Source organism: Mytilus edulis, chromosome 2, assembly GCF_963676685.1.
Source record: "Mytilus edulis chromosome 2, xbMytEdul2.2, whole genome shotgun sequence".
In the NCBI taxonomy this organism is placed as follows: Eukaryota; Metazoa; Mollusca; class Bivalvia; order Mytilida; family Mytilidae; genus Mytilus; species Mytilus edulis.
The window spans coordinates 9,595,234-9,607,106 of NC_092345.1; the positions used below are offsets into that span (position 1 = coordinate 9,595,234).

Consider the following 11,873-nt stretch of genomic DNA (forward strand, 5'->3'; position numbering starts at 1 on the left):
AAAAATCATACGGTGTGCACTTCTTTTTTTTTGCTAGGGCCTTTTTAAAGTATCCCAATGTTGATGATTTTCCCAATTTTCATCTATTTTTACTTATTTTAGGGCAATCATCGGGGGAAAAAATCACAACTCCACTATTAAACATTTTTTCATGCTTTCAATAAAGATGAACTGAACCAATCTGAATAAATTTAACTTAAAAAAAAATATTGGTAGGTGTTAATATAAGAAAGTTTTGTCATAGTTTGATGCTTTTTCGCGTCAAATTTACAATTTTGTAAATTTATGACTTTTCTCTGTTTAAACTAAACAAAATGCATATTATTTCAACTTCTTTAATATAAATGATTGATAAAACACATATCTAAGAAATTTGAAAAGAAAAAGTGATATGGGATGTACATGTTTCTTGTAAAATTATTTCCTGTATATACCCCTCTCCCATTTTCTCAAAATATAGTATCCTCAAGTAAGATTTTATGGGACTTTTTTTATCTGTGTATATTTGGGGTATAATGCTAAAGATTAAAACCTAAAAATCTTCTGTTACTATTACTTTCGGGTTGGGGTAAAATTTATGCTAGATTGACTAGACTAATATACATTGAGTTACATCATATCTAATTTTAGAGAACTATTAATGATATATAATGTATGAATGTAATCATGTTTTAGCCACGGCATTGTCAGTTTATTTGCGATCTATGAGCTGGTATCTTTCGCCCCTCTTTTAAACCATATTTCTGTTCAACGGAAGATAACTCTAACTTATTCCATGAACCAGTAATGATAACATCAAAATCTTATATTTTTTTAAAGGCATGTGTGTTATACTCGTTTGAACAAACGAATAGATGAGAGGCTAACATATATAGTTACTCATAATGTTGAATTAGTTGGGACCATGTTGTATGGATTTTGGTCAGACTTTTGATCATATAAACCATTACATACTTTAACTGAAAGCAGAAAATCTCTACCTAATATGAATCGACTGATTGAATATTTGCCTTTAATACTAAACATATTGTATATATCCCCCTCTTCATGGTAATCTAACTATTTATTATTCGCTAACCACGGTGACATTTTAAACTTATCATATAAATATAGTTCATAAACCTTTAAAACAACTGTCCCAAGAAAGATGCATTTATTTGAAAACCAACCGAGTTGTTCCCCTTTATTATATGTATTTTATTTCTTTTAAATCCGAGTGGAATCAGTTTTGCTGATTTTTAGGGTGGTATTCACCAGTAATTATATGCAATTATTCTGTATAATAAACGAATACATAATGTGTTGAATATTTCAATCTCCTTAATCATTTAAATCATGTTTACCATCGCTTGTTTTGTTTGGCAGCAATAATTAAGCTGTAAGTATTCTGCTCTCATGATGGTACTTTCATTAGCCAATAATATTAGTGCACTAATTATACTCCAAATCATGCAAATGTTCTATTCTATGTACCTTGATTTTGGTTTTTTTTCTGTGAGAACTGGTTTAATGGTCTACATATGTATGCTAACTATGTATGCATGACTTGTAAATTATGCAAGTTGTAATTTAGTTACAATCGTGAAATTAAGAAAAGAAATCAGACTTATTATTCTTTTTAATGTTGAAAGTCAAAATCAGATACAGTAATTTTAAATGTTTAAATCTCTTGCACGTTAAAGACACCCTTGTAGATTTCGAAAAAGAGCAGGCTAATGCCGCTACAAGGCAGCACTGTACCTGCAAAGTGGAAAAGGATTAATATAAGTTGCAAAACTTGTTTCCCAATCCACTATAAATAAATATGTTTAAACTAAAATTAATCAGTGAAAAAGGTTAAAGTTTCGTGGTCAAGTCCATATCTCAGATACTATATGGAATATGTCTACTATAGTTGGTGTATGGAATGATTGTATGGTGTACATGTCCAAGTAACAGGTGTCATTTGACTTTGACCTCATTTTCATGGTTCAGTGGTTTAAGATTAGTGTTTGTGATTTGATCTATTTTTCTAATACTGTATGCAATAGCTAAAATTGAGGATGGAAATGTGTAATGTGTCAAAGAGACAACAGCCTGACCATAGAGCTGACAACAGCCGAAGGCAACCAATGGTTCTTCAATGCAGCGAGAAACTTCCGCACCCCGGAAACTATATTTTGTGTATAATAACATTTTGCAATGTACATGTCAGTCTGACATGTTTATTTGACCTAATTTGTACGGTTCATTGCTAAGTGTAGAAGGGTTGTTTGTCTGTTTTCTAATACTATAATCAATAGGTCGACTATATTTAATGTTTGGAATTATGAAAAGGTGTATATGTCTGTCTGCCAATTATCATCTGACCATGACCTCTTTTTCATGTTTTATTGGTAAATCTTAAGTTTTCCTGATTACTTTTGTTTCTTAGATACTCTATATAGTAGGTCATCTATATTTTAAACGTTTAATGATTGTAAGGTGAACATCTCTGTCTGAACAAATTAAATACTAGTAAGTGAAAATAAGTTGAAATATAAAAGTAATCATCCAAACGAAAGCAGGGGTGGGATAGAGGGTTGAGAAAATAGATGGATCCATGGCCAAAGCGTCCTAATCACTTACGCCATTATTTGTGTTGCAACGCCAAATCAGTGCTATTGTAAATATAGCGTGAATGTGCGGGATTTATGTTAAGAGTCTGACTTTTACAAATCTTACATTTACTGCTTCTTGGCCACGTTGTTAAAGAAAATAAGAACAACGGCTTGATAGCTATGTGTCCAGAATAGTTTAATGGTAGAATATTAAGTAACTCTGCAAAACTTGTGAACTTGCGCACGCAAAAGTACAGACTGTCGGTTTATTACAACGCAGAATATATCAATGTTATCGTCTGAATATACATATTATATTTTACCGTTAATCAACATAACACCAAGCCGTAAAACACACGGAGGAATAGTATAGCACTACAGCCGTAAAACACACGGAGGAATAGTATAGCACTACAGCCGTAAAACACACGGAGGAATAGTATAGCACTACAGTTGAATAGCCGTAAAACACACGGAGGAATAGTATAGCACTACAGCCGTAAAACACACGGAGGAATAGTATAGCACTACAGCCGTAAAACACACGGAGGAATAGTATAGCACTACAGTTGAATAGCCGTAAAACACACGGAGGAATAGTATATATATATATAGCACTACAGTTGAATAAGATAAACCTATACCCTAAACAATGCATCGTCATTAAAATATGTTTAAAAAAAGAAACGGCTTATATTATGCTAGTCCTATAACATATGACCTCGGGGCATTTTTATATATATAAAAAAAAAATATCAGTATAAATACGTTGAAAATTTAATAAGAAAGTGAAGTTATACGTCATAGAACTAATATGCAGTCTTGTGGCTCTAAAACGAACACATTCGCTGTACCAAAGGTTCCAACGTTATTGTGTTGAAATAATTCCAAAGGATAAATAATTTAAAGCAAACGATATTCTGTAACAAGCTTAAACACGAGTTTCTTCTGAATGGTCGTACATATTGACCAATGTCCATTTAAATATTGATTGACCTGGTCATTTATTATAACGGTCATATGAATATTGTTTTGTTCACGGGTGAAAAGAGTATTGATCTATTTTCAATTGTAGTCAATACGTAACGAAATCCAAAATGTCGGGTAAGATCCATATTATTATGTTCCTATTCCTATGTGCGACCAAGTTAAATTGAATAATAGACAAGTGAGCATAGGGAATATCTAGTTTAGTCTGTCAGCAATGTTTAACCCGACCACATTATGTATGTATGTGCCTGTCCCAAGTCATAATCATGTTACTCTGTTTGGGTCGTTTTTGCATGTTACTTATATTTGTTTTCGTTTATTATTGTTATTTCATTTGGTCTATGGTGAAGAGTAGCCTACTAGGAAATAATACCACATTCTCTTGTCTGTATATGGACTGTATCGTAACATTTATTGACATTTTCTTGTTTTTATATTAACTTGAAATGGATTTTCCAGACTGCATAACCATCGCCTTATTTTTATCTAGCAGTTATTTCTTTTTGTTGATGTTTAGGTTATCCTCAACAGAACTATGGCAATGGAGGCTATCCACAGCAGCAATACCCTCAACAACAGTATACCCAACAACCTCCTAGATATTGTAAGTCTATGAACATATAGTTCTAGTTTTGCTTAGTCTCTGTGTGGTTTGAATGGTGATTATATAATTATCCACAAAAAAGTTAGCAGTTTTAAAAATAAGCAAAAAAAAGGTAAATTCCAGAAGTTGATTTATGCTGTGTGTGCAAACGATAATTAAGGACATGGACACGAATGACAGAACATCATAATTATGTTCTCTCCAGAATCTTGCAATGATTTTCACCTGCTTTGTTTCCTTTTTTCCTACTTCGGTTCATAAAAAAAAACAAAAACTTTAGAACCAATAAGGGCAACCGTCTTGTTAATTTTTTACTACACTGAATAACTTTTTAATCATATTAAATAGAGTAAAGGAAACATGACAAATCATATGTGCTGACTTATTGCAAAAGTGCATATTTTCACAGATGTTCAGCCAACTCCACCAGCACCAATGTCATCACAGCCTTTGACTGCGCAGCCTTATCAACCACCGCCACCATACGCCTATGTTAGTAAGAGTATTCCATATTTCGTATTTTCTTAGGAGAAATATTCAATGGGAAAAAATGTATGTTCTAAATAAGCACTGTTAATGGAAAGTGTTAATGAATTGAAAATCGTGTTTGTATAAAACTGTGATAGGGATTATTGTATTTACTTGTATAACTAAAGAATGAGGCAAACTTACACAATAATAAAACTTTAAACGTTGTCGAAACGTGAAACTAATAAACATATTCTGTGACGGCATTTTATAATGAATACAATGATATTACAAACGCTTAAATAAGCAGACACTCCTGAGAATTAGGAATCCTAAGTACTTATTGTGAATCAAAATTACCTTTTATTTTATGTTTTTTTGGGTTTTTTTTTTAGAGCTGGATGGTGGGTGCACCTCCGCATGATCAGCAACATTAAGTGGTTTACTATTCTTCAATAATATGTTCTTACATGTTTTGCTTCGTCGGAAAAAAAAGGTTTATGTTATGCTATGCCTATATATGTTGGCAAGCTCCAGTATCGGACAAATTTGTGTCCAGAAACAGTTTTGGCCTCTCAAAAGTTAAGCATCGAGTAGTATACCTGATGAGATTTATTTAACAAATGTGTCATTCGTTTGTGAGATTCGGGTGCCGCTAACGTTAGGTATATGCTACTTTTTAAAAATGACGACATGAAAAGGGTACTCATTTAATAGTATTCAGTTACCACAATAAAAGAGTTTTAAGAACCTTCTTCACAGGACAGGAGGAGCTACTACCGTTAGACATAACATATTCTTGTTTTTGATTATTTTAATTAGGCACCACCTCAACAGTATGCACAGCAAAGTCCCCCAATGATGGTTCAACACACTACAGCTAGCAATATACCGGTAAGAATGATTTGTGTTTATATATTGAAGATAGATATAGGAAGATGTGGTATGAGTGCCAATGAAGCAACTCTCCATCCAAATTACAATTTATAAAAGAACCAATGTAGGTCAATGTACGACCTTCAACACGGAGCTTTGACTCACACCGAACTACAAGCTATAAAGGGCCCCACAATTACTAGTGCAAAACCATTCAAACGGGAAAACCAACGGTCTAATCTATATAAAAAAAAAACGAGAAACGAGAAACACGTATAAATCACACAAACAAACGACAACCACTGTACATCAGATTCCTGACCATGAAAAACCCACGATAAAATATCAATTGGAAGGCTTAACTCCATAAAAAAAAACGTAAATAAACACACTATGAACGAATAAATTTGATCTGCGATACCTGAATCACAGTACTGGATTGATAGGAGCCAATCATGACTATACAGTTCTTAAACAAACTTTTTCTATCGTATATGAAGTTGACCTGTAAGAAAAGTAAGGTACATTTTGCTTTCAAAACTTCATTACATAGAAATGCAAATTGTATTTTGTTGATCAGAAAAAGCGGGTATTCAGCATATTGTTTTGAGCAAATCTTCCAAAATCAAGTGTCATACAACTCTAATATATATTTAGTGGGGATCGTTATACAATCGATGCATTGATAATTGAAATGTCAGTTTCATGAATAATTTTGTCTTTTCTTCTTGATTATACTTATTTTCCCAATTAAAATTGTCATGATATGCGACAATGCAACCGATCGTAAATAAAGTGTGTATATCTTCGACCTAAATTTTGTAATAGATAGAATGGTTATAGGTATCAGGTAAGATACAAGCTAGCCTAGGATCCTGGCTCACTGCTCGACAGTAGACGACGAAGTATTAGATTGGGTCAGGCTGCATACAAGCCTTTTTACAATCTTGCATTCATCCTCGGTCCTGTCCATAGCATTACAGATGATCCTGTTTGTATACGCCAGTCACAATTTTGACGGGACGTATTATGGTATACAAATGTCCGGCGTTCGTCTGTCCGTCTGTCTGTCTGTCTTTTAGCACCGTAACTTGAGAACCACTTATCCAAATTTCATGAAACTTAACATAGTTGTTTCTTATGGTGGTTAAACGATCTGTATACTTTTTGCACAGGCACTTGTCTCAGAATTGTTTTCCCCCTTATACCTTTTATATATATTAAGTTATATATAGTGGTGTAACAGTACAAAATAAGAACGAACTGAAAAAAAAACTCTGTAAATCAATTTTATAGTTTATTCATCTTATATTTCAGCCGCCTCCTCCTGGATGTGCACCCAATATGGCTCAAATGTCACAAGGATATTCACAACAAGGATATTCTAATGGACCACAAAGAAATCCAAATCTTTGGGATAACGACGCAGGAGTTAACTTCGGGCTTTAACTTTTGACAATTTGAATGTTTACATTAAAGTTCTTTCAGACTAAATATGTCAAATCATATTGACTGGAATTTTTTTTAACAAAGTATGCGGATCTGAGTGGGATGTCTTAATTTCTGTACCCAATTTGAATGCAATTCAATTTAAAGCAATTCTCTAATAAATTATAGTTGACTTATTGTCCAATTCTTTACATTTAAGCACCCCATTTGTTTTATATTCTTATATGATCTTGTTATGTTTTCTTGTCCCTTATTCTCTATTCTTTAAACCCCACTCTAATGGGTTATGATCATGAAATAAAGTTCTAATGCTTCATGTACACTGTAAGTCGCCAATAAATGTGAGTTTATTAGTCTTTCAAAGAAAACAATTATAATATTAGATACTATAATAATATCTAAGATAATAGCAAAAAACTGCAAATTTCCGTAAAATTACAAACTCAGCAACCCAAAAACTGAGTTTCAGATTTGTCTGAAAATTTCAGGGCAGATATACCTAAATCTGATAAACGTTTTTGCCACCAGTCAGATTTGCTCTAAATGCTTTGGTTTCAGAGTGATAAGCCAAAATCTACATATACCCCTATGTTTTACTTTTAGCCATGGTGGCCATCTTGGTTAGTTGGCAGGGTCAACGGACACATTTTTAAAACTAGATACCCCCATGATGATTGTGGTTTAATTTGGTCCAGTAGTTTCATAGGAGAAGATTTTTGTCAAAGATTACAAAAATTTAATAAAAAATTGGTAAAATTGACTACAAAGGGCAATAACTCCTTAAAGGGTCAACTGACCATTTTGGTAATGCTGACTTATTTGTAGATCTTACTTTGCCGAACATTATTGCTGTTTACAGTTTATCTCTATCTATAATAATATTCAAGATAATAACCAAAAACGGCAAAATTTCCTTTGTAGTACTATAAATTATTTAAGCTTTTTTTAAGACTTCCGATTTAAGAGAAAAAAGTTCTAGACTAGTATCAATTTTAATATTTATGTGTTTTTTTACTTCCTAATAAAGAAAAAATGTACTAGTATCAATTTTGATAAGTTAACTTTTAAAAAATATTTTAAAAAGACATGTTTTTAGAGACTTCTTATTAAAGAATATCAAACTTGATATGCACGTTTTGTATAAATGTTTAAAGAAGACCTAGTTGTATATATCTTATTAAAGTGTATGTTTCAGTATATTTTTTTATACTTCTATTTTAATCTTAATTAAGACCGACAAAATAGCAAAACTCTATACAAATCGCTATTTTGCCGGAGCCGGCAAAATAGCCACTGCCTTATCGGATTTGTTATCTTATAAGCAACACGACGGGTGCCACATGTGGATCAGGATCTGCTTACCCTTCCGGAGCACCTGAGATCACCCCTAGTTTTTGGTGGGGTTCGTGTTGTTTATTCTTTAGTTTTGTATGTTAACTTGTGTCATGTGTACCATTGTTTGTGTTTGTCCCTTTCATTTTTAGCCATGGCTTTGTCAGTTTATTTTCGATTTATGAGTTTAACTGTCCCTATGGTATCTTTCGTCCCTCTTTTTAATCTCATTTCAAAAGAAGTCAAAGTCCTAAGTGACGACGGTGGCATAGAAATGAATGAAATACACATATGCAACCCAGCAACAATTGACAATAACTGATTAACAGGCTCCTGTCTTTGGACAGGCACGTTCATACAGGTTAAATATGTTATAGGGATCCCAACCCTCCCTTAACCTGGGACAGTGATGTTACAGTACAAAATAAGACCGAACTATAAAAATCATCTGAAAAGGCTTTTACTCATCAGATGGATACAAATAGAAATACATCTAACAAAAATACAGAGTAGGCATGGCTGGCCAACAACAAAAAGACACTAAGTAGAGGTCTGAGAGTAATCAGGTACTGACAGCTAATTCAAAGCCATTAACAATTAATAAAAAAAAATCATAGGTCTAGTACTAAATCATTAATCCGTACAGATCCAGCATCTAATGAATTTAGTGTAAAAGGTCAAAAACAGTCAGAGAAAAACACAACCTTGTGAAATATCAAGATATAGGTATGGTCAATTATAGCACACAAATGAATTAACCAAACTGATTTTTAAAAGATGTAAGAGTGTGGGGGGGGGGGGGGGGGGGGCTTATAAGGGAGCAACCATTTAACTTCAAGTGAGAGGGGGGTATGTTTTTTTTCTTAGAAATTTTTCACCGCGCAAAGTGTGTGGTAATAAGCATTGTGTATAAGTTTCCTTCTATTTGGTTGAGGCAAACTAAAGTTAGAGAACAGAAACGAAAAGTTAAGCATTTTTTCCATTTGTAAAGGGGCATAACTGTAGAACAGTAAAATTAAAATTGAAGCCACCAAAATTCAAACTTGTAGATGGGTTTTATGATACTAGTCATTGTATATATATTTCATAACATTTGGTTGAGGCAAACTAAAGTTATAGAACAGAACAAATTTGGGACGTACAGACGTAAAACTTGATGCCCCCTCTGCTACTGTGGGGGGCATGAAAATAGATATGACAGACAACAACAACCAACCAACACTGAATTACAGGCTCATGGCTATAAAATACATACTAGACGTCACATTAATCAACCAACACTGAATTACAGGCTCATGGCTATAAAATACATACTAGACGTCACATTAATCAAACCAACACTGAATTACAGGCTCATGGCTATAAAATACATACTAGGCGTCACATTAATCAAACCAAATGATGCCATCTTTGCTACATTGGAAGGCTATAAAGCATCTTTCTGGAAACCTAAAAGATCCACTCAATTTTGTTTCTTTTATTTCCATCTCAATTGTTACACATTTAGCTATAACTGGTCCTATATAGATAACTATACATTATTGATGTTGCTCATTGTTGAAGGTTGTACAAAGACCTGTAGTTACTTGTCACTTTCCTTGGCCATTTAATTTCTATTTGATAGTTGTCTCATAGTTTATCCTCATTTTATTTTACATCCAAGTGAAGACAGTAAATGATGTATACATATATACAGAGATTTAAATCTAAAAGGGACACAAAATGCTCAAACCATTGAAGGTAAACTTTGCCTTAGAGAATTGAAACCTTTGTTGTTCAGCAAAGTATTCATTACCTCAAATACATACACTGAAAATCTCAAGTCTAATTAATACAGTTTATAAACTTGCAAGTTTGATGGTGACTTAACAAAGTCCATCTTATCAATACAAAATATTGAATGTCAGAGACAGATTATTTTTGTTATGTCCCAAAAACTGAATTAATTTAATAAATCAAAACAAATTGTATAAATTTGTGGGTATAGTCCTGTAGTCATAATGGACCAATACTGTGGGTATAGTCCTGAGTCATAATGGACCAATACTGTGGGTATAGTCCTGAGTCATAATGGACCAATACTGTGGGTATAGTCCTGTGTCATAATGGACCAATACTGTGGGTATAGTCCTGAGTCATAATGGACCAATACTGTGGGTATAGTCCTGAGTCATAATGGACCAATACTGTGGGTATAGTCCTGAGTCATAATGGACCAATACTGTGGGTATAGTCCTGAGTCATAAAGGACCAATACTGTGGGTATAGTCCTGTAGTCATAAAGGACCAATACTGTGGGTATAGTCCTGAGTCATAATGGACCAATATTGTGGGTATAGTCCTGAGTCATAAAGGACCAATACTGTGGGTATAGTCCTGAGTCATAATGGACCAATACTGTGGGTATAGTCCTGAGTCATAAAGGACCAATACTGTGGGTATAGTCCTGAGTCATAATGGACCAATACTGTGGGTATAGTCCTGAGTCATAAAGGACCAATACTGTGGGTATAGTCCTGAGTCATAATGGACCAATACTGTAGTCATAATGGACCAATACTGTGGATTCATTTATTTATCGTGATTATCAATTTTTGTGGATTGAATAAAATTTGCATTTTCTACGTGGACATTTGATTTACTGGTTTTGTAAATCTCTGCATTCAAAGCCTATAGAAAATTTGTAATTCTTTAAACATGTGAATTTGTGTTTCAGCTGTACCCACAAAACCCACGAAAATTGATAACCAACAAATAATAATGAATCTACAGTACAGCAGTACATAAATGTCGGCCAATTTCTTTTTATGTCCCCGCAACGAAGTAGTCGGTGCCATATAATTTTACCCTTGTCTGTAATTCCGTAATTCCTTAAATCCATCATTCCGCAACAAACCATTATACAGAGTTTTTTTCTAAACGCTTTCAGATAATGGGATGATTTTTGGCATGCGAGTTAACCAAGATGAGTTACAGATTAAGTTTAAGTTTTGTTCCGCTCGGCTATATTTTGCCAAATTACGGGCTATGGACTTTGATAAATTGTTGAAAATAACAATTATACAGTCTTTTTTTCTAAACGATTTCAGATATTGGGCTAATTTTTGGTATGTGAGTTACTTACAGATCAAGTTTAAGTTTCGTTTTGCCCGGCTAATTTTTGCTGTAATTTCGGGCTTTGGACTTTGATAAATTTTTGAAAATCACAGTTATAAGGACCTTTTTTCTAAATGCTTTCAAATATTGGGCTGATTTTTGGTATGTGAGCTAACCAGGATTATAACAGATCAAGTTTAAGTTTCGCTCCGCTAGTTTTTGCCAAAATAAAGGGTTTACAACTTTGAAAATTGTTGAAAATCACAGTTATATAGACATTTTTTCTATACGCCTCCAGATTTTGAGCTGATTTTTGATATGTGAGACTACCATCATGTTTGTGTCCACATGTGTTATTAAAATTGCAGATGTTTCAACTTTTTGGGACAGGGCCATTCATGTGGCTTTGACACATCTAGTTTTAATATATATTGGTTAACAGGAAAGAAATGATATAATTTTACTACATTAAAACAATG

General features: G+C 33.4%; 1 protein-coding gene across 1 annotated transcript; it reads left to right on the plus strand.

The window, feature by feature from the left end:
- Positions 1–3,575: 3,575 nt before the first annotated feature.
- On the plus strand, positions 3,576–7,042 carry LOC139510474 (uncharacterized). Its single transcript, XM_071297051.1, has 5 exons — positions 3,576–3,683; positions 4,087–4,173; positions 4,583–4,665; positions 5,464–5,535; positions 6,835–7,042. Exons 1-5 carry the CDS (start codon positions 3,677–3,679, stop codon positions 6,964–6,966), a joined length of 381 nt encoding a protein of 126 aa, XP_071153152.1. The 5' UTR covers positions 3,576–3,676; the 3' UTR covers positions 6,967–7,042.
- The last annotated feature ends 4,831 nt before the right edge of the window (positions 7,043–11,873 follow it).

What these genes read in the sequence shown, in the direction of transcription:
- LOC139510474 (XM_071297051.1), top strand. An exon ending in CCAACAACCTCCTAGATATT is followed by an intron (nt 4,174 to 4,582) that starts GTAAGTCTATGA and finishes ATATTTTCACAG; the next exon opens with ATGTTCAGCCAACTCCACCA. An exon ending in CACCGCCACCATACGCCTAT is followed by an intron (nt 4,666 to 5,463) that starts GTTAGTAAGAGT and finishes TATTTTAATTAG; the next exon opens with GCACCACCTCAACAGTATGC.